At 44.0% G+C, this 24241-nt stretch overlaps 1 protein-coding gene across 1 annotated transcript in view; it reads left to right on the top strand.

Moving 5' to 3' along the window:
* The window catches only part of KCNH7 (potassium voltage-gated channel subfamily H member 7), a 430246-nt gene that overhangs the window by 253910 nt on the left and 152095 nt on the right, over window positions 1-24241 (top strand). The window contains exons 4-5 of the mRNA XM_084811821.1: window positions 11218-11250; window positions 23343-23771. Of these exons, the coding sequence (XP_084667947.1) occupies window positions 11218-11250; window positions 23343-23771 (462 nt within the window). The remainder of the gene's footprint in view (window positions 1-11217; window positions 11251-23342; window positions 23772-24241) is intronic.

The raw sequence follows: 24241 nt of genomic DNA, 5'->3' as shown, positions 1-24241 counted from the left end.
CAAGTCATATATCCTACTTTACAGAGAACAGTTCTCTATTTGAAGGGGCCCTTTATTTAAAGTGCTGCCTAGTAAAAGTCTAGTTTGAAAATAATGACCTATCAGAAGGAAGAGCTGGGCCTTGAAATTGCCCATCCACAGTGAACGCCTGGGCAGCAGACTGAGCACACACATGGGTCAACTGCTCACGCTCTTCCACACAATGGGGAGATACAGTGTATTTCTATTTAAATCATATTAATTATTTGTAAATTTCCATTAATTAATACATGGACATTTTATGCACATCTGTGTCCTCTTTTTTGATGTGGCCACCCTACTCTGGGCATAGGCTTAATTTTTGAAGTGGGCCTTAGCGACACTGGAGAAAGGAGTGTCTGCACTGTCCATTATTATTATTAATAGAAACCTTTTTCCTTTTACTTCCTCTTACTATGTGAAAGAGTGCCTTTGAATGGATATATCTACAAAATGCAGTTCATAGCTGAAGAGAAAGAGCTCTTAGAAATCCAATTTTAAACTTTCAGACACAGATATCCATATCAGAAGTGCCCACATGCTCATCCAATTAGGAGAACAGTTTTTAAAAATATTATGTTGTTAGAAATGGGTACAATAATCTGCTTGCAGATATTCTAATGGCACAATAAGAGGGTAGATTTGTTTAAATAAATCACTTGTAAATTATTTGCTCAGCTTTGCTCCTAAGCTGTTCGCTTTAGCTACGGCTATTAGGCTGTGAAAAGACTATATACAGTAAGGAGTGAAAGCTTCATCCCTCTTGCCTTTAATAGTAGATTTTAGATTACTGTGACATCTTGGGGTGGATCCAGACTTAGTGCGCAATCCTATCTAGATAGGTGGCCGCCTCCAAACTCGGAGGCGACCGCCTATCCAAAGCAGGGCAGGAGAAGCACAGAGGGGATCATTCCCTCCACACTTCTCCTGCCCTGCTTTTTCAGCCAGACAGCCAACCATAAGATGTGTCATACAGGCATTTCCACCCTCTCCGCCCCGGAACGCCCCCAGCCACGCCCCTTTTCAGCCGCTCTGCGCTCCTCTTGGGAGCATGGAGGACAAGGCTCTTTCACACTGCCTCGGAGGCAGCATGGAAGCGGGGGGAGGTCGGTTCACCAGGAACCAACCTCAGAGCACAGACTCTGAGGTCAGTTCCCAGATAACAGCATATCCTATGGCCGTCTAGCCGCTGTCTAGCGGGCATAGGATTGCGCCCTTAGTCAGGCTTAGAGCAGATGCACTAAAATCAATGGGACTTGAGTTAGTCATGACTAACTTGTCCCATCAATTTTGATAGGTCTACTCTAAGCATAACTAAGCTGGATTCAACTAGGGATGGACGAAAGTCCCTTACCTTATCCTGCAGCTTGCTTCGCAGTGGGGGGGAGGCGCCCCGTCCCTCCCCCCGAAATTCTGGGCAGGGTGGGAGGTGCCCCATCCCTCCCCGCCAAAATTCTGGCCGGGGGGGAGGCGCCCCGTCCCTCCGGCCACTAATCTCTTCTCCTGCCGGGACGCAAATGGCGGCGGCTGTAGCCACCGCTGTTTGCGCCCCTGCAGTCAGCTGTGATAGGCTACATAAATCCTTACATAGGCTATCACGGCTGACTTTGGGGGGGGGAAGCGCGTATGCAAATGGCGGCGCTATTTGCGTTGCCCTTATTTTCACCGTAGTCTACGTAAATGTTTACGTAGACTACACGTGCCCAAATAAGGAACGTAAATGGCGGCGCCCATGGGCGCCACCATTTGCGTATGCGCTTCCCCCTCCCCCAAAGTCAGCCATGATAGGCTATGTAAGGATTTACGTAGCCTATCACGGTGTTTTTTTAAAATCTAGCCGTGATAGACTACGTAAATCTTTACGTAGCCTATCACGTTTGTTGTTGTTGTTGTTGTTTTTACTTGGAAATGGCGGTGGTGGCAGCCGGTCGGAAGACCGGCCGCTGCCGGGAGCTGCCAGCGCCAGGGACATTCGCCAAAGGTAAGTCCCATTCCGGGGGGGGGGCGGGGGGTGTCGAAGAATTTCTCCACCAATTTCGGGGGGTCAAATGCGTTGGCATTCGGCCTCCTGGAGATTCGTGGAGAAATTCTCCGACATCCCTAGATTCAACCTCTTGTAAAGAGCAATCTTGTACTGGCAGAATCCTGAGACATGCATACATTGGCCTACATCCAGGAAGTAGGATTAATGGCCATGGGCTTCCCCTGTTGAAGGTTCACAGAATTCATCTTGTGTTTCAAATGACTGGGATCTCCTCTTTGACTTGAAAAGATCAGCAAGAAAGAAAATTTCCCACCTGCCCGGGAGCTGCTGTTCTACTTGGGCTAGAAAGGATGAAAAAGGCCTCCTCTCAGCCTGGAATGTGCTAGCGAAAGGCCTAGCTCTGCGGTAGTGGATCCTCACATACCACCCAGCATCTCAATACCTTCTCCTATACCCTGTTCCAGGGGTAGGCGACTACAACTCCCACAATCGCTGACCGTTGGCCAGGATGCTAGGAGCTGTAGGATTTTTTTCTGTCTAAACATGCATAGGATTGTGCCCTAAACATAGTGGTGGATTGTTTCTAGTTTAAATTTCAGTCAGGCCCCTAATATAAGAAAAGTGAGCAGCAAAATTTGTGAGAGGCAGCTTATATGTCAACAGTGTATTCTTCAGAAAATGGTATAATATCACCTTCAAGGTGATTTATTTCCCCAGGGAACATTATTCATGTAGAGGAAGACAAAATTGGATGGAGGCATAATAGGGGGCGATGGGAAGAATAGAAATAAAATATGTCACTAACCAAAACCAAGTCAAAAATGAGCCAAATGACGGCTGTAGGCTTAGTAGCAAATTGACAGGGAGGGTAAGTCCACTAAAGAGCTGCTCAGCCCAGGGTAAGAAAGCTTTTTATTTGCAAGACTCTGTCCCAGGTGACCTGTGGGAATTAGGGTCTGAGATGCAAATACACTGTACTCACATGTCGTGCAAATAAGCGGCCTGCACCGCTTCAGAAGAGGCAGCACTGATTTCTTCTTGAACATGCAGCGATGTGTCAGTCAGTTCAAACCCACTTTTCGCCAGCCAATATGGGCGATGTGAATGGATGGGTTCACGCAGGATGTTTTAACCTTATTTTTGCCTATGATGTGCTTCCAACCACACAAATGAATGTCCGAAAGGGTTAACAGAGTCACCCTATGCGTATCTACTCAGACGTAAGCCTCACTGAATGCAGTGGGACTTATTCCCAAGTAAATGTGTATCGGATTGCAACCTAACAGTGTAATCCCATTCATGTCTATGTAGAAGTAATACCTCTTGAGTGCAAGGGGGCCTACGCCCAGGTAAGTGGGTTCATGTGCCTTTTTCAGTAACACCTCCCCAACAACTGTGCCCCTTTAAAGTACTCAGGGCACCTGGAGACATTTTTCCAAAAAGGTAACCCATCTAGAATGTGCAGGTATCATGTAGTAGAGGACGCTACATACGCGAAACAAGCAACAACAACCCTAAAGTGCTTTGGAATGCTCGCCGATTGCAGTGTAATGTTTTTAGGATTGGATGCTCAGTACTATAAACTGTTAAAAACAATAATGGCACAGGATGGGCTGGGAAGAAAAAAAAAGTGCAATAATTTTATGACAATAGGGCAAAGGTCCAAGGATATATGATGTGATGTAGAGACTATATGGAAAGGTTTTGTCTTGAATAGAGATACAAACTTATATGCCATATACCATAATCAATGGCTCACTGTACCGTAGTTTTGAATCCCTCTCAAGAACTCTTATCAGGTGGGATTTTTGGTTTTGAAGTCATTGTATATATAGTTTAAGCTGTGGCTTTCCTTGATGACAGTTATGCCATAGAATTGCAGGGGGAGGGTGGGATTAAAATGGCAATTTCACTGTTCTGCTTACTGAAGCAGGTCTCTGTAGTATGGGTTATCTAAAAGCCTCTGCTTAGGGAACCAAGAAATGTGTAATACAGAAAGCATGTTACACAATTTAGAGTCCCCTTCAGTGGACCTTAAAACTGGACAACACTAGCTTTAAGTCAGAGATGAAAAGCTATATTACTAATAGCTTTTCAACTAAAGTACATTATTTTTTAAAAAAACATATCCACATGTAATCCATTATTCAGATGCTTTTAATAAAATGTTGCACAGTGTTATGCAACATGCTTTTTTCTAGCATTGCAGTTTCACCTCAATGCAGATCAAGAAAAATCCACATTTTTCTGGGTGACTGGCACTGCATGTTTACTCAGAAGTAAGCCTTATTGAATTCAGTGGGGTTTATTTCCAAGTAAGTATGCATAGGATTATACTGTCAGAATATTGACATTTGCCCCAATTTCTAAGTTTCAAAACATCTTCATTTCTCATTGCTGTGTGGGCTATAATTCATGTACATTAGGGCCAGCCCTACCATTAAGCAGAATGAGGCAGTTGCCTCAGGCGGCAGATTCTGGGAAGAAGCAGCAAGGTGTTAGAGGAGAGAGCTGTGGGCCACATGGCCAGCCGTGTGCCCCCTTAGCTAGCCTGCTGCCTTCAGGTATAGTGGATGATGCTGTCCTGTTGCTGGTGTTGAAGAAAGATTCAGCTACCAGCACAGTCAGCTAAAGCACCCCCAACACATGGCTGTCCCTCAGTTACAGATGCTGTATTTATTTAGTCAAGGCTAAATTATTTACTATCTATTTAGTTAATTAAAACATTTCTATCCTGCATATAAATTAGACATTTTTAGATGGTTTAGAAAAACTAAATAAAATAACAATAACAATAAAAGAAAGCAATGACAGAAGTATAAACATTTTTTAAAAAAGCAGAAACACAGCAGTAGGGACGGGAAAAATCAGCAGAGAGAAAACAGCACAAGTGACACCAAAAGCCTGGACAAATAAAATTGTTTTCCACTGGTGCCTCTTACTAGTAGGTGCCAGGTGAACAGCCCGGTGCCAGGTTGCCAGCTATTTTACCCTTGCATTGGGGTGCACAGTCATGGCCCATGAGCAGTAACCCTCAGAACTGTGGCAGGAGCTGTGGCTCAGCAGTAGAGCCCCTGCTTGGCATGCAGAAGGTCCCAAGTTCAATCCCCAGCATCTTCAGGTAGGGCTGGAAAAATTCCTGCCTTAACCCTGGAAAGCCACTGCCAGTGTTGTTGACAACAATGGTCTGACTCAGTATAAAGCAGCTTCCTATGTTCCTAACTGAAGCCTTCAGTGGACAGAACCAGTCCCTGGCCCTTCTGAACTGGGACTCAGTGTCTTGGATCTCATATCCTATCCATGTGACTCCCCAGGAGGTGCCACTGCTCCCTGATTCCAAGAAATGGACTTTGAGCTTCTCTAGTGAACAGGGAGGCCTTAAGGAGCAGTCCCCAACTGAGTCCTCATCCCTCCAACTTTCACTTCCCAAGAAAAGCCAATGCCTGCAGGAGAGGGCTGCTGGCCCTTTTAACAGCCAGATACAGCCCCTGATGGGGTGGAGCTTCCGGAAAGACTGTCCTGGCCTGACTATAAATCCCTGGCAGGGGCGCCTAGTCAGTGCTGGGTAATTTAGCAGTACTCTTATCTTCAGAGCTGCTATCCATGGTCCTGAAATTAACTCATTCTCAGATGTGATCTAGTCACCTCTTCATGTTGTGCCTCCTTGCCTGAACCATGATCTAGAGCAAATGATGGAATCCCAGTTGGAGCAGGACAGGCACCTGGAGAACGGATTCTCCAGGATGGATGTCGGAGGAATCGGGTTTGGGCAGGGGAGCTCAACAGCCGTTCTTTGGCTCGGCTCCCTAGACTCCGTGCCATCTTGTGTGCGCAATGAGTCAGGCCAGCTGGTGGAATTTCCATATTATTATACTTTGTGTGTGTGTGAAAGAAAATTGCACAGATTACAACTGCAAATTGCTCAAATTTGCTTAATTTGCACAAATTTCTGCCATAAATTGCACAAATCTGCATAATTTACAGCCACAATGTGCGCGAATTATGTAGATTTGCACAATTGACAGTTGAAATTTGAACAAATCAAACAAATTATGACTGCAGTTTGGAGAAATGGTGCCTGCGGGTGCCACGTTGGGGATCCTGGGGAAATGGCGACAGGGGGGACCAATTAAGTTCCCGGATATGGGGGGGAAACCCATGGCTTGGCTCGCAAATGCAAGCTGAGCCAGGGGGCTCTGGGGAAATCTGATGAGCCACAAAAGGGCCAGATTTCCTTTCCCAACCTGGTGCCCTCTGGATGTCTTGGAATACAACTCCCATCATCCATAGACAGCATGGCTGGGGGTGATGGGAGATGTACTCTAACACATCTGGAGGGCACCAGGTTGGGGAATGCTGATATTCAGCCCAACATTACAGAAAATGTCTGTTTTAAGAGGAAACTCTAATAGGGCAAAAAGCACCTCTAAACGGTCAGAAGAATGGTGGAATGCAGAGTAAAGCAGCAGGCTGCAGAGAGTCAATGTCAGACGTACCACACCTCGGAAGAATTAAAGAAGAAAAACAGATCAGTGAAGGGTTGAGGAGAGGATATAAAGCAGTAGTGGAAGAACCTTAGACCATGTGCTAAATCTGGACCATCTGGGGTCCCAACCTGACCCTCCAGGGTTCCCCAGATGGCCACACCTTCATCTCCTGGCCCCTCCCCTTTCCCCAACCACCTGTTTTTGGATGGCTTCCTGGCTTTTGTGCAGTTTTGTCCCCACTCTAAGCTAAAATATGCTGGGATTTTTGGCCCCGCCCCTTTTGCCTTTGTCTCTCCCCCCCGCCACGGAATGTGGCAGGAAAAGCTTTAAGCTACCATGTGTGGGTATTTTTGGTATTTGGGCTATACCACTTTTGCCTTCCTTGGCCCTGCCCTCCTCTGGAATGCAGCCCCCAAGAGCATCTCCAAAATGGAATTGGGCCTTTGGGCTGAAAAAGCTTCTGCACTCCTGAGGTAAACTAACCAGGCAGGGTTAGCTTGGCATGGCGTCCAAACCTGGGATTATGGTTTATTGTACTCAGACAAGCCAGGATTCATAAACTCTGGTTTAAAGCTGCCTTACATTACTGGCCACCTTGCTTTCCCCCACCACTGATTGTTTGGTGGTTCCCCAGCTTATGTGCAGTTTTGCCCCCATTCTATGCTGGGGGGTTGGCTCCCCCCCCCTCAGAATGTGGCCTCTGAGAGCTTTTCCAAAATGAGATTCATCCCTTGGTCTGAAAGAGGTTTGGCGCCCTTGATATAAAGAGTCCAGAGAAGCAAGTATTATGGGCAGAACTCCTAGGGCTAGCAAAGTGAAAAGTGACCTTTCTATTCGACTGCATGAAGCTGCAACTCAGTAACCTGCCCAGATAAGGCATTAATGGGAAGGCCAGGTAGTGGAGAGATTCCACTGCAACCAAAGCAAGAGGAGTGGGGATGGCTTTCTCCTCCCTTCCCCCCCCCCCGTTTCCCATTGGTCACAATAAAAGAGGATTAACTATGAATTAACTATGCCAGCTCAAGGGCTGGTGTAGTTTGGGGGGTAAGGTGGGATGGGGAAGCTTGAACTGCCCACAAGACAGGGATGGTGGGGGAGCTTTCTGCCACCACAATGGAGGACCTCCACTGGCAGACGTTCCATTTCACTGGCAGGCCTCCCTCTCCACCTGTGGAAGGACACTTTCACCACATCTTGCTGCCCCTCATCCATCCTCTGGGGGAGCATAGGGTTGCTCCCTCCATTCTTTGTAAATGGACAGGCTCCCCATGAGGAGAAATGGTATTCAGCTTAAATACATTGGTTATCATACGCACATTTTCGATCAGATAAACTCTTTTGGTATATGGGTGGATATAGCCTTTTGAAGAAAATACTCATGAAATTGTATGACAGTATGTCCCATGCGATACATAAACATGAATAACTATTTAGTCTTTCAGAGAATGTCATGAGAAAGTTATCCACATTTATTTGACTGTATACAAGTAAGAGTGAGGATCGGTGTTGTGTTTCGTTTTTAAAAGAAAGTAAGAGGACCAGCATTTCTAACAAGCCAGCCAATATCCTAATTATAGCAACACTTGTGTCAATATGTGGATCTGCCTCAACCCCCCCGCCCCCCAAAAAAAACAATTAAAGTGAATTTTAGCTGGATAGCCCAGGCATTGAAACATTTACACAGAACCAAAAAGTTGTCAGGAGGAAAAGTGTAGTCAGCAGTTTGTGAAGTCCTTCTGAAAAATTGCCATATTGGTTTGCGATTCCCCAGCAATCTCACTATAAACTACTTCATCATTCCATAGGATTACCCCCTCCTTTTTATTCCAGAATAACAAGGGCTTAGCATAGGTATGCATCTTTGCAACATTTCCACATGGCCCAAGTGAAGGACAAAGATTAATTGTGCAGCATTATATGTATATCTACCTGTCCATAGAGAGGTTCTATGGATATTCTGACCTAAATGAAAAAAAAAATATTACAAAGATAAGGAGTACAGGGAAAGGGAGGCTATGATGAGAACCACATCACACATTGAATGAGAGCAAATGCCTGTTTGCCACCTCCTATATACAGGGTAGAGAGCGGTGACCAATCCTCAGTACCTGATATGTCTACCTGTATGATACGTATGGAGGACAGCACATGTTTGTCTTGTTTATATGATCTGTTTTCAGGTGCACCCATAAAACATTTCATGTGTACATTTCTTGTGTTTACATTCTGTTTTCAGGTGTACCCGTAGGACATTTCTTGTGTATACATTCTGCTTTCAGATGTACCCAAAAGACATTTCATGCGTAAAAACGCAGTATCTAGCAAAGGAATATATGGGGCTGGATCTAGATATCCATGAGTAAAGTGGAGTGCTCTTAGCTCCTATGCCTAGGAAAGGAGATGATTCTTTGCTGATTCTCTCTTCTCTTTGCTGCCCCTTGCACTTCCTAAAAATCTGTTCTGGGGAGTTGGGAACCCTCCAGAAAAACATGGAAGGTGCTGTGGTGGTCTATTGAGGTGGGGGTGGGGAGGAAATGGTAGAAATCAACAAACATCATCTCCCCCTTCTGTTCACAGAAACATCCACTGGATCGAGGCCATTTCCGTGAACTGAATGATTCTTTCCATTCACAGAAGGGCTCCACTGGATCCAGTCCATGCTTTTGCAAACCTGCATTAGCACTTACTATTTTTGCAAATAAAATCCCATTAACAGGACAGCCTAATTCTTTACTAATAGGCACTCCAGGAAAGGTTGGCTGAGAGGTGTTTTGTAGGAAATGGTGCAGTTGCTCAGCAGTGCATCTTTGGAAAGTCAATTCAACAGTTCAGCCCTAGGTTTACTTAGGCATACATCCCACTTGGGAGAAAGCCTCACTAAACTCTGTGGGATTTGCTTCTGAATAATCAGGCATACGACTGGGCTTCAATGGCAGCAGCAGGCATTACAGAAAGAACAAGGCATTCTAGAAGAGGAGAAGAGCATGGTACAAAGATACAATTGAAGTATTTGTAGTTAATCAGGCCAAATATCAGCATAATTCATCCAAGACAATAGCAGGTTTTTGAATTTATTTCTTTTTACCAGCAGAAAAAATGCAAGAGAAAAAATGAGCAGAAGGGAGTGCTGTGAAAGGTGGGAGAGAGCCCTATGCGGGAAAATTATGTATTATAGATACTCAGCTCACTTTGTTTTATTATTTAGTACAGCACTTTGACCATATAGGTCTGAAAAGGCACAGCTTTACATAAAGATGATGTGAAAACAATTAACCAAGGGATTCTGCCTCCACCTCCTAAATCTTATATTGTAATTCTAGATCTGAAATGTGTTATTGCAAAAGCCAATCTGAAGTTAGGGATACTTCCACTCATGGTATCTCTCCATCTACAGATTGAACATGATTTTGAATGGGTTGTATGTATTGATTTCTCACCTTTCCTCCAAAAAGCTCAAGGCAGCATTTGTGATTCTCCCTGCATGCCTCCCACCCTTTTATCCTCACAAAAACCCTGTGAGGTTAGGGATGTTCAGTTTTTGTTAAATACGTTCTGTGTGTGTTTCGTGGTTTCTCAGGCATCTTTCATTCCATTGTTCGCTCATTGACAGAATCAGTTATTTTTAAGGCTTGTACAAGAATTTTGTTCCACTTGTGTAAGTGCCCATCAGCATTAATGCACATTAACACAAGTGTGCCCTTATGCAAATCCCCCTCCCCCAAGTAAATAACTGGTCTGCAAGTCTACAGAATCTGTGCTAGCCAGACAAAGTCTGGCTGCTGTGGAACCTGCAAGTCGCATTCATAGAAATCCAAACTCATTTGAATCTGTTGCAGATTTCTCCTGACATCCCTATATGAAATAGGTTAGGTTGAGAGATTGTGGCTGGGCTCACAGTCCCTCCCATAAAGGTCATGGCTGAGTGAGAATTTGAAACCAAGTCTCCCCAGTCCTAGTCCAATACTCGGACATAACCTTCTCCAACCTGATGCCCTCCACATGGGTTGGACTGGAATAGTTGCTGAAGATGCATGAGATTAGGACTGTGAATGAAGGGCCTCAGACCATTCTTCATACAAACTGTGATGTATCTGTGGACACACAGACATAACACTGACTCCAGAAATATCAAGGGGAGCAAATTGGCCTCTGTTGTGACACTTCTGTCCTGCCCAAAGTCCTTCCACAGACAACTAGAGTGGACACACCTGTCTGGTCACGTAAACAGTGTATTAAATTAAACACTTTCATTGTGAGCAGGGCTGACCCACGACATTTTGCTGCCTGAGGCAAAGAACAAGATGGTGCCCCCTCCCATTCCAGGTACAAAAGTCAACTAGACTGGCAGTTGAATCCTTCTGGCAATGATACAGCATCCTCCATCCCACCTGAAGGCAGCAGGCTTGCTTAGGGGGCACAGGGCAGGCCGCATGGCCCTCAACTCTCTCCTCCAATATCTTGCTCTTGCCTCCCAGCATCTGCCGGCTGAGGTGACTGCTTCACCCTGCCTAATTTAGGGCTTGCCCTGGTTATGGATCTGTATCTTTTAAGATTTATGGAAGGGGTACTCTTGAGCCAAAATTTGAGTGACTGTGTGTACGTGTACCTCCTGCATTTATGTATACAACTTGTTCCACACATTTAAGGTTAATTATAAACTGCTTTCTTACTAACATGTCTTGTAAAAAATCAACTGCTGTCTGTAAATCCAGTTTACTTATATTTCAGATGGTAACAACCTTTCAAGAGGCTCTTCATCAGGTAATTCTATCCACTGAAATCTTATCTGCACCACTTCTGTTTCTGTTATTTCAATGACTGGTCCAGCTTTCTGAGTACTGTTTCAAAATGTCTGTTGAATCTGAAGACCTCCCTCTGTTGTAAAGGGTCACTTCCAGCATGCACCATGTGACCTGCCAAGCCAAATCCATCCCACAGGATCCACATATTGTGGCTTTCTAGATGTTTCACAAACTCCAAATTCATGCAGACCAACATAGGCAGCAAAAGTAAAAGCTTTACTAGGCTTCCAGTGGACACTTGTACAAATCTGGCCATTCTGTTTGGCGTTTCACAAGCCGGGCAGGCCTAGACTCCCTGTTGAAGTGATCCTTGTCTATGAGATCATTCCCCACTCCCCAGTACCTTGGACAATTTCAATTTAACTTTTCCGCATGGATGTAACCACTTCAAAAAGTTATCCTGTAAACATCAAAAAATATATTGCATTGGAAGAGGCAAGAAACTGAACATGAAAGAGACTTTTTCCCATGTCAGAAGGAAGGTGCAGAGATTCTAATGAATTAAAGGCTGCAAATGACATGTATTTGAATAACCAATAAAAACCTGGAGGTTAATATTCTCTAAGTTGCATCCCCTTTGATCCTCACAAGAGGAACTGCTGCCTGGCTCAATTTTTCCATTTCTAATCCTCCCTCCTCCAGTTTCTCCTCCTCCTGAAAGGAAAATAGAAGATGGGCCTCCTTTCCCATTGCAGATATCAAGGTTTGGTGCCCGTCCTGCAGCTATAACAGCTTTAGCCCTCAAAGCTGCCCCGCCATCTACCTAGCATCCAATGGTCATGCCTATGCCTTCAGGCCCAGGGGTAAGAACTAGCCCTCTGAGGACCCCCGATCTGGCCCTCTGAGGGGACCCCCCAAAGCCCTGGGCCCTTTCCCCCAACCACTGATCATTTAGTGGTTTCCTGGCTTTTGTGCTGTTTTTTCCCCATTCTAAAAGGATGAAATGCCCCTCCTAAGGCTGAATTACTGCTGAGTTTTAGCTTTAAGCTAAAATAGGCTGGGATTTGGGGCTCACCTCTTTTCCCTCTGGCCCCAACCACCAGTGGAATGTGGCCCTCAAGAGCTTCTCTGAATTGGAATTTGGCTCTTGGGCTGAAAGAGGTGTAGATCACATACCCCTGATGTAGGTGGAGTCAGTCACTTGCATCTTTCCCATCTGATTGGCACCATCCAATCATGCACTGATCAGGTGGGGAAGACATAAGTGGTTGGCCCCACTTTGATGGCTGCAGACACATGCGCCTTATCAATGGCGGAAGCTCCTCCCATATGGTTTGATGTACTTTTCTTGCTTCCAGTTAAAGAAGCTCATCTTTGCTATAAGAGGCTCCCAGGGCAGGGCAATGACAAATAATGGGAAAATAACTAGGCACCTCTCCAGTTTGGCCTGTTAGTAACGCTTCACACATGACATCAGAGGGCAAAGGTACTTCTGTGGCAAAATACGAAAGGTTTAGATATGTGTGGATGAGCACTGAATTTGTGACATTTTACTGGTCCATAATTTCAACAGTGCCCATTTAAAGGGCTGGGGGACAGAATGTGCCATGGAAGGTAGTATGATTGCTGTCAATCTACTCTAGGGTTGGGCAATTCATGACCCCCCAGATGTTTTGGCCTACAACTCCCATCAACCCTAGCCAGCATAGCCAATGGGGAGGTATGAAAGGAGTTGTAGGTGAAAACATCTGGAGGGCCACAAGTTGCCTGCTTCTGGTCTATTCAATAAGTCGCAATTGTGCCAGGGTCAAAATGTTGAAAAAAATGGGAGGGGAAGAGTTCAGTGCTTCCCATGTTCCCATACATACTTCCTTAGATCAGTAATTAAATGGGTCATTTGGGAACCAAACCAAAGTTCTTGGTGCCAGGAACATTAGAGCACAATTATATCTATTGAACTAATACAATGGGTTGTATCCAGTGGTGTCATTCCACTAGCATAACTTTTCTACTGCTTGCGGAAGTCCCATTTCCATCCTTGCATAAGTATCAGATCCAGTGCTTTGATGCTGCTTGTAATGATTCTGCAAATCATTATACTTCATTAGGGTAGGTGCTGTTTGTGCTCTTTCTGCTAGCACTTGCACAACTACTATCAGAACAATGCCACCTTCTGTATTTTTCCCACCAGCATAACGTTGGATGCAACGTAGGGATGTCGGAGAAATCTGCAATGGAATCAAATGAGTTTGGATTTCTATGAATCCGACCCACAGATTCTGCAGCAGAACGGCTTCTCCCGAGTCACGTGGACTCCACAGACTCGCAGACTGGTTTGTTTGTTTTTTTACTTTCCAGAATTTTATTCAAATTTAGTCATAGAAAAATACTTAAAATAAAAAAAAAAACCACTGGTTGAAAATGCACGTAGGCTATGGCATGAAAATGTGCATTTTGGGAGGCTTTGTGCATTTCTGCAAGTGTGAATTTGTACAATTCCGGAAATTGGAAAAAAATCCAATTCCATCCCTGGGTGGACAATGGATTGCCAGGCACCTGACAATCTGTGAAAGAGAGACAGAATGGATTTTACAAAATCTGTACATCCTTAATACAACCCAGTCTACGCATGTTGACACTTAGTGAGTGATGGTGTTATTTTAGGAAACTGAAATGATATCATTTAAGTCAAGTATATCATGCCGTCCATAAAATTACAACTGCTCCCAACAATAATAGAAAGCTACATTTTGTGCCCGAGGACATCTCTGTTCATGTTCTGTTGGCATTCTTAATAGTCTCCATATTATACATATTAATGGTATTTCTGCTGTTCATAATTGGCACTAAAATCATATTGTCCTGGGGAACTACCACATAAATCTTCATCGGATCTGCATGTACACTAAGCATTTGTATAACGGACCATGTTTATTTTTAATCCACATGCTTCTTTTCAGCTTGAGGAGTGGGTTAGGGACAAAGTGTCTATTAATAGTAACTGGTATCCACATTTTGGAGAGAGGCCGGGGGAGACTATTGAGTCTAGGAGAAATGACAGCAATTGGGAAAACATAACCAGTGTGGGTTATCAAACATAGATATTGCCTCCTTTCATTTTTGTAAGACCCATCTACCACGCCTGGACAAATGCCATTAAAAGGGTGAGGGAGAAGTTACTCCTGTTGCTCTACAGCAGGGGTGTTGAACCTCTTCCAGCCCAACGGCCAAATGCCATTTCGGAGAACTCTCGCAGGCCGCGTTCCAGTGGTAGGTGGGGCCAAAGACAAAGGGGGTGGAGCCAGAAGCCTCAGCATATTTTAGCTTAAATATAACTAAGCTTTAGGAGAGATCTTTCAACCTTTTAGAATGAGGGAGGGACTGCACAAAAGCCTGGAAACCAGCAAACAAGTGATGGTCGGGGAAAAGCGAGTGGGGCCAGAGAAACTAGAGGGCTGGATTGAGACCCAAAAGGGGGCCGAATTTCCCCCAGGCTGATGTTCTGCACCCCTGCTCTAGAAAAATAATCCCCTACATACAGCCTTAGATAAACTGCATAAACAGAGAAGTTGATCTGTATGTGCCTATGTCTCTACATATACGCATCTACATAAGAAGGTGGAAAGAATATAGTTTGCAGAGTTTATCATATTTGTGCCCTGGTTTAGTCATCGTCTAAGATATATGCTAGAATAGCAGCTAGCAGTGCATAATCTATTGCTATATTTGCTCAATGTTAAGACCGAAGGAGGTTGCTTTTCTGCCTCGGTTCTATTTTCACTCGGAAAACAAAACCTGGCATGTCCCTCTTTGTCCCATAAATTATTAGCAGTTTCAAGCTCAACTACAGGAGTTTCATTTCTGATTACCCATAGGTTGGGGAAATTCTGTGGCACAAAATATATATACTTTCTTGAAACTATTGCACCAAGGGGCAGCTGCTTGATTCCTCATGCAAAGCAGATCATTGTATCCAGATTTATAGCGTGCCTGACAGCAACTGTACTATTGATTGGATCCATCCTTCAGAAAGATTATTACAGAAGGCTTGTCAGACAAATAACTGCCCTTCTCATTCTTTCCCTAAACCCTTCTTGCAGTGTGTTATTTTATTTATACATACTACTTATAGATTCCCCTATATTTATTTTGTAAGCTGCCCGATATTCTGGGCAGCTTACAAAATAAAAAACAAGAACCATTTAAAGTCATCGTAATTATAATAAGAATTAAATGATCAAAAAACCTGTCAGTTTAAGACCAGAGTTAAGGCTATCTCACGTTGGCTCAAGCTCCACAAAGCCGTGAAATTAGAAGCCGAGGCTGATGCCCCATGATCAGTCATGATGTTGTGCATTCCCAGCTGAGAAGCAGATACAATAACAACTGAGTTCTTTCTTGAGGAACTCTGCATTTTTCCATTTGGATGGTTTGGGGAGATACTCCTCTTTACTTGATGGATAGAGATGTCTATTCTTCCAAGCAGATTTTTCAGGTTCAGTGATCTGGAGCTTAGAAGTCAGAAGCCAATTCTTCCTTCATCCAGCAACATAAGATGGTAGGGGTAATGTTAACATGTAAGATGGTAGGGGTAATGTTAATGTCTAGAAAAGGCATAAGAAGGTATTCCAGAAGTACAGTGGAAATATCAGTGATGAGAAAAAATGCTAAAACTATGGCTGGAGAGTTCTACAGAAACAACATCAGAAAAACATGACTGGATGAAACCAAAAGTCCAGCTAGTCCAGGATTCTCCTTCCCACAGTGGCTAGGCCAGTTTTCAGATGTCTCCAGGAAACCATGAAGGCAATAATCCTAGAGTCCCCAACCAGGCCCATAGCCAGACTAAATGTTCGGGGGGGGGGGTTAAAAAAAAAAAGTAAGGGGCAGTTCATCTGGTTTGCAGACCTTTTAAAGGCAACAGTGTAAACTTCTTATTTATTTGTAAATAAATAAATAAATAAGGGAGCAGAGAAAGTTTAGGGGTGGCCAGCCCACCCAGTAGCCCACCCCTGACTATGGGCCTGTGACTATGGGTCACCCCTCTTGGCACTCATCAGGCTCCCTGCCCGTCCTGATTTTTTAAGTGTATTTAATTAAAAACAAATTAACTGGGAGGTTGGCATGCTGCAAAGTAAAGAGTCAACATCCAGTGCCATCTTTATTTCCAAGAATGCTTCTGGATCCCACCTTTCAGCCTTGACAGCTCGTCTTCTGTGAAATGAGTGTGGGAGCAGCAAATGTGGGGTCAAAAGAGTGTTTTTTTGTTTTGGAGCTCCCCCCCCCTGCCATTTTGTGAATGAGCAACCCTCCTGTGGTGACCATTTTGTGAGAGTGCCCGGGACATTCTCAACATTTCAGATGTATGCATTGTCCCAAAAAGTTTGCAGACCATTGCCATAGTCTGTGTCCCTCTTGTTTGCTCTCCAGCAAGTGGCATTTTGACCCAAAGCACATGTGGATGCAAATACTGATGTAGTATAAAAGATACATAAAGATGTAGCAAGCATCTGTGTCTTTTTTCTTCTTTTTTTGCTCTAGAGAAAATGCAAGGATCCCAATCAGGACCCTAGGATTAGGGGTGGGGGGTATGAAGTTTTAACTCTTTCTCCCCTGCCGTGCTCCTAATCCAGTTCAGGGGCAAGGGAATACGTCTGCAATTTATATTGCCAAATAGTTTTTAAAAAAACACCCTAAAATAAATTAATAAAATGATAAAATAAAAATGTAAGAGACTAAATAAAAATCTACTCAATATAAAGTTGCTTCCCGTGTTCCTGTGCGTAATCAGTGGGACTTACTTCCAATATTAAAAATGCAAAAATAATACAAATAATGTCAATATATAAATAAAATGGATAGGCTCAGGCTGTGTGCAAGAATATCTGTGTAGCTCACACAGATTATAAGCAGGCTCTGTCTGTTAAACGTCTAGTAATAGAAGGTATTATTTAGAAGGAAGGAAGGAAAGAAAGAAAGATCATCAAGTTGCCAATTGTCTATGTACGTAAGTTATTTCAATTAAAACAAAGTTTGGAATCAGAAGTTTGAAACAGTTTCTTTTCCATTTTAAAACAACTGGCAAAGATACTCTTCTAAGCTTTCCATTTCATGCTTGAAAGTATTAGCAATGTGCAACATTCTCACTGTGTATCCTTTCCAGCTCAACTAACAGTTAGACAACTAAATCAGCAGTGCAGCTTAACATGGTCGTATTAACCTAGCGAAGCAGAAAAGACCATCTGTACCACCATGAAAATTACTGAAATAGAACAGCCATGGCAGCAGCAGGGTGGGTGGGTGGGTGTGGGGACTTTTACATTTTCCACTGCATGAAAGCAAGGAAACCCTAGGAATGATCCAACTTTATGGGCTTACAATGCTGATCAACAGAAACTTGTAAGAAATGTTGAAGCTTTGATGTAATTGGCTTGCATAATTGATTTACAAACTGTTAATATATAACAGTTTATAATTCAATTTCACATGCATTACAAAAGCGACATCATGCATTCATGTACTTGTGTAAATTTTTAAAATCTGTAGCCCATTTCATTGAACGTATGTTATCAGTTAGGCAAAAGCTTTCTAGACAGCTCCCAAGATGTATGTCATTACATCTGTGGGTACCAATAGAAAAAATGACACCTCCAACAGTTCTCCATAACATCACATTTGATCTCTTGCTAAACGTTATGGAGTGTATGTGTGTGCATGTGCATGCATGTAGATATAAAATGCCCCAGTCTGTCAGTGTGTACACACCAGGCATGTAGAACCCCAAGGTCCAAATTCCATTTCAGAGAAGCTCTTGGAGGCTGCATTCCAATGGTGGGAAGGTCAAAAGGAGCAGGGCCAACAATACAAAAAAATACCAGCCTATTTTAGCTTAAAGTTCTTCCTGCCAGTAACTAAGCCTTAGGAGAAGCATTTCAACCTTTAGAACGGGGGGAAAGAACTGCACAAAAGCTGGGAAAACACCAAAGAATTGGTGGTTGGGAAATGGGAGAGGGGCCAGGGGAAGGGGTGTGGCCATTTGGGGAGCCAGAAGTTCTGCATCCCTGGGCTACAGTGGCAGAACGCTCTTCCCTACCCCTCTCTACATCTCCCATTAAAAACATGATCATGAGCCTTTCTATATTAGGCATTTATTGTCCACTTGTGATGCTTCACTCATGGTAGTTTGCAGGTGCTTCACAAAACACTGTCATCCTCCAGGGCCTCTCTCATGATCTGCAACCATTATGTGGGAGTTTTTTTCCTAACAAGGAAAGTCTGGTATTTCTGTGAATGGCAGCATGAAACCCTGGTGTATTTGTGCAATTCTGCTACACCACAGTGCCACCTAGTGGTTATGTAATGGTACATAGAGAAGGGCAGAGAAAGAAACACCCTGGAAAACAACATGTGTAAAGGAGCTGAGCTTAATCCCACAAAGAATCAGAAAGCAGAAGCCTCCATAAAGTGGCCGGTTAAAAGCCTCATGTAGAAAAGTCCTATGTGGTGGGGGTGAGGGGAGTGCCTTGAGTGAAAAAAGTCTTCATGATCTGGGTTATAGCTACACAGCATTCTGTCATTACACAGCTTTCTAGAGCAGGTTGAACACTATACATGCACTGGATGGATGCAGGAGATTCCTTTCTCCCATGGACAACCTTTAGGGACAGCTGGAAAGCAGTCATTCTTCTGCCTATGTTTCAGGCCCCATGTGACTGTTCATAGAACAATTCTATGGGAGGAGTTGGGCATGGAGAATATCAATGGCCTGGAGGTGGGTATTTTCAAAGGCTAGGGATGGGCAAATCAATCGATTTCCAGTCTGTGTCACTTTTTCATGTGTTCACCCTTAAGTCCATCTTGTTTCTACATTAAGAATTTCCATTTTAAAAAATCCACATGAAAATTCACATTGAAATATATAATTGAATACACATATTAACCTCTTTCTCTCAAAATATGCATTTCTGAATGTATTTCTTTTCAAAAATAGGCATTTTAAAACGTATTTGGCTCAATTGTTTGAGCTGAGAACTGTGTCAGGACATGCAGAAACCAGCAGGTGCCTTAGGTTCTAACCCACCCGTTAGCCTGGCCCAATGCAGATCAGGTCAATTTGCACTGGAATTCTTAAATATCAAATTCCTAAAGCATCCCTATCTGAGGCCAACTGTCTCCCACTGCATGCACACACATAGCCTCTTAAGCTGAGAGTGGGCAGTTATGGGACTGGCTGCTATCTGGTGGACTCTTCTCTTGCTAGATGGCTCTGTGGAGCCAGAGTTTGAGAGCTGGACACAGCTGCCTCTTGACAGAAACTTCTCCTGCTCAGTGGCTCCATGGAGCTGCTGGGCCAGAAGAGCCACCAGAGTTATCATGGCTGAAGCTAAAGGAGCTGGGCTCACTTACCCTCTGCCAACACAATTCCCATCCTCTGTCCTCCAAACCAGGGGTGGGCAGAAAGTAGATCTCCAGATGTTTTGGACTTCAACTCCCAGCATTCCTGGCCATTGGACATGCTGGTAAGGGCTTCTAGGAGTTGAACTCCAAAACATCTGGAGAGCTACCTTCAGCCCATCCCTGCTTTAAATTGTGATGGAAAATCCTACTTCTCCAGTTAAAGGTAATTGGACTCAGAGCTTTTCTACAAGAGGCATTTGTTATTCCCTACTCATGGTTGTTTATGGATTCTTTAGATCAGGGGTCCCCAACCCCCGGACCACGGACCAGTACCAGTCCATGGCCTGTTAGGAACCGGGCAGCAGTAGGGGTGTGCGAAACCCCCTTACCTTGGGTCCGTGGGGGGGGAGGCGATCCGTCCCTCCCCCGGAATCCTCGCCGGCCCCGGCCAGCTCCACTCCACGGCAAGTCTGCAGAGCTGCCAGCCAGCTCTGGTTGCTGGCGGACTTCCGGCAGCTGGGACACAAATGGCGTCCACATAGCGGACGCCATTTACGTCCCTGTTCTTCAAGTAATAGGCTATGTAAATCTTTACGTAGCCTATTACTGCAAAGAACAGGGACGCAAATGGCATCTGCTATGCAGACGCCATTTGCATCCCAGCAGCCGGAAGTCCGCCAGCAAAACCACCCCCCCACCCCAGTCCGTGGAAAAATTGTCTTCCATGAGACTGGACCCTGGTAACAAAAAGGTTGGGGACCGCTACTTTAGATGACATTGTGACCCTCCAGTTTCGCTTCTTTTTGTAAATGGTACTTTCCATTAGGCTTTTTTAGAGCAGGGGAAATGGAGTATTATTTCTGATAGCAAAAGAAAGCACAGTTTTCTCTTGTGTACTTGTGCTATTCCACTACACCACAGTGCCAGCTAGAGTTTATGTAGTGGAACAGCAGAAAAGAAAACTCCTCATATAGTGCTTGAATCTTAAGTCTACAATGAAACCAAAAGTAGATGCAGCAGATTCACAGCCTCCTGTAGAAAAGGCCTCAAAGAATGCATGTGCACAGCCATGCGTTCTCCATGGCCAATTCCCATTTTGCCATCCCGTTTGGGCCCCAGGCTGAAGGGAACTAAACATCAGGCCACTTGTATCCTTCCATCTAACTGACAGTCCTCGCCAGCTGTGCTCATGACGGCACACTGCACAATGCTGCCACTATTCACTGGCAGCATGAAAATAAAGTGCGTGAGTAGCATTCTCCCCTGTAAGTTTTTTTTGGGGGGTAGGGGGGGGTAGCTTGTGGTAATTGTTTTTGTTATTTTCTGCATGCTTCAGGGTGGGGAGCTCCTTAGTATGCAGGGCCTGGTCTTTCCCCACCGCTCAGTGCATCCACACACAGAACACCCTGTTTGGAGAGTTTTCCAATGGACTTATATACTAGTGCACATGACAATGACACAAAATCCTTTGCTTTAAAGAGGGAGATGGGCTGTCTATCCTGAATGAACTTGGTATAATTACAAGGGATTGTATCTAATGTTAGTCCTACTTAAATGGGACTTAAGTTAGACTAACATTAGACGCGACCCATTGGATGCAACCCAAGGTGTTCCAGTAATCACAACAAAGATGCTAAAGTTTGAAGCTAGCTGTGAATTTTGCCCTCCCCTCTTAGAAATCCTTTACCTCTCCTACCCAAATCCAAAATGGTGCCCCTGACTCTCCCATCCAGCACCTTTTTTGTCTTGGGAAAAGCAACAGGCAGATCATTTCCCCACTGGATGGGTGTGATTCTAGGGGCGTTTATAAGAATCCCCTCACCATTTAATTAGCACATGACAGGGGACTGGGACCACACCTACTGGTACATGTTCAGAGTTAGTGAGCAATGGGGTCCTATGTGCGTACAGCTCCTCCAGCTTTGGGGAATCTTGACTGGTTCCTTGAAGCATGGGAGAGCACTGTGGATGCCCAACATCTGGGGAGGTGCATGACCAGTGTGTGCAGTCCCCTTCCCTTATTCCCTGAACGAGCAGGGGGCTTGTATGAAAACCTCTTCCATATTGCACATACAGGGCTTCGTTGAATTATATTAGTTGGCCTTATTTGTATATTTTATTTAAATTACTTTAAGAGAGGTTCCATCAACCTTTTAAGATTTTGCAGTTAAATCACAATCCTCTTTCCCTGAATTGACTATTGTAATGCATTTCAAATTGGAGGTGTAACATTTCAAAACAATGTCTTTGTATTCTTGAATCGAGACATCAGTAGATAAATCTCTGTGTTAAAGATAAATTTTTAAATTAAAAGAGTTGGCAAAAAGAAGCCCAAATAAATAGCAGATTTTTTCTCCCTTATTAAAGGTGACCTTTTCTTAATCAAAGGTCTAATTCTGGGGTTCTGTCTTCAGTGATTCAGAAACGTTGGCCTTAACTTGAGTGCCAGATGTCATCAGTATCACTAAGCATGGCTTCTTACACAGCAAGCAATGTACACCTGTACATTGGTGTTGCACGAGCATTTCTCTCAGAAAACACATATTATGTGGACAGCATACACATTTCTCTAAACACCCATGTACATATTCAGTCATTTCATTCATTTATTACATTTCCATAATGCCCAACAGCCAAAGCTCGCTGGGTGGTTTATAAAGATTAAAACCCTAATACAATATTACATACAATAATAAATACAATATAATAACAGACTAAAACCAAATACAATATAATAACAGACTAAAACCAATGTACAAAAATATAACAATTTTAAACAATTAATAGTAAATCCCAGGACCCATTAAAAACCTTATCATATGCTGTCAAATGCATGGGAATAGAGGAAAGTCTTAACCTGGCACTGAAAAAGTGACAATGTTGGCTCCCGGTGGGCCTCACTGGGAAGAGCATTCCATAATTGAGGGCCCTTCACCAAGAAGGCCCTCTCCCTTTTTGCCATCCTCCAAGCATTTCTCGGAGGAGGTACTTGGAGTAGTGTCTGGGTAGGCTCATACCAGGAGAGGCGCTCCATCAGGTATTGCAGTCGCAAGCCATGTAAGGCTTTGTAGGTCAACACCAGCACTCGTGCACCAGAGCACAAATACAAAAACATTTCTCTTGAGTGAGAAAAATAAGTTAGCATTATTGTAATTCCTTATTGGGTTTGCTCTCTGGAGGCTCAACACGTGTTTTCAGTTTAAGTTGTAAAATTAAAGGGATTAGATCCCAGAATGGGATGTTTCTGTCCTCTCTGCTGCAGCCACCCACACGCCCTCTATGCAGGTTGGGGGACCCTCTGGAACAGATTTAGAGGATGCACGGGAGGGGGGGGGATTGGGAAGACCTGTTCCACAGGCAGTAGCCTTCCACTAGTGAAATGGAGGTTCTGGATCCAGCCCAGTACAATTAATGGAGGAGTTAACAGGGACACAAGCCCACATTGCTTTTTTTAAGAATGTGATCAATAACGTAATATAGTGATTATACTTTTTTTTTCAGGGATGCATTATTTTACGGAACTGCACATGAGCCCTGTATTAAAGCATTTATTAATGGCTGATGTTATTGTATTAATATATAAGATTATACAATATACAATATATTAATGACAGAACAAAGGTTTACACCCCATCCCCATTATCTCAGAAAATAAATGTTGATACTTGATTGCATGTTTTTTTTTTAACCTGGCCCTTTTCTTTTTTTACCTAGGCAAACTTTTTGGGTTCAAGATACCTGGGCTGAATCTTTTACCATACAGAAAGCAGTCTTTGCCACAGGAAGATCCCGATGCGGTGATTGTCGACTCATCGAAACGCAGTGACGACTCCATGGCTATGAAGCACTTTAAGTCTCCGACAAAAGAAAGCTGCAGCCCTTCTGAAGCGGACGACACCAAGGCACTGATCCAGCCAAGCGCATGTTCACCTCTGGTGAATATATCAGGACCCCTTGACCATTCATCACCGAAACGGCAATGGGATCGACTCTACCCAGATATGCTCCATTCCAGTACAGCACTAACTCATGCTCAGTCGAAGGAAAGCATTTGCAGTATGCGGAGAGCATCTTCAGTACACAACATCGAAGGATTTAACATCCATCCCAAGAACGTGTTTAGGGACCGACACGCTAGTGAAGGTACAGTGGCAGGGGGGCGCGGAATCAACCTATAAAATGGGACAAACTACTAAATGGCTGATTGCACATTGTGGTTGTACATTATTGCTCATTTCAGTGTATGACACACTGAAATCTGACTACCTGGATTTCTGCTCTTTAACTGGTTTAGGTAATAATGTCTCCTAACATTCGGTTGCATTTATCATGCTAAATACATGTCATGATGATAATAATGAAACAGTAATAGGTCCCTTTCACAGCATGGCAGGTTGCTAGTGCAAAGGGGGAAAGGGGTGGCACCGAACGTTGGCAGCCCATCACCACTGCTTCCCTTTGCACTAGCAAGCACTCATGATGTTGCACTAGCATTGGTTTACACCAGCGCAACGTCATTAGCCCTAGAACTGCAGCACCACTTGATCCAATCAAATTTCACCAAAGATTGGGGGGGGGGGATAAAAAAATTAAAAGCCTAGAAAAAAAATTTA

Source organism: Heloderma suspectum, chromosome 1, assembly GCF_057233095.1.
Source record: "Heloderma suspectum isolate Gila_16-S chromosome 1, 16-S_ref, whole genome shotgun sequence".
Classification (NCBI taxonomy): Eukaryota; Metazoa; Chordata; class Lepidosauria; order Squamata; family Helodermatidae; genus Heloderma; species Heloderma suspectum.
Note: the sequence above shows the minus strand (reverse complement) of the source record. Positions and strands in the feature narration are given on the sequence as shown.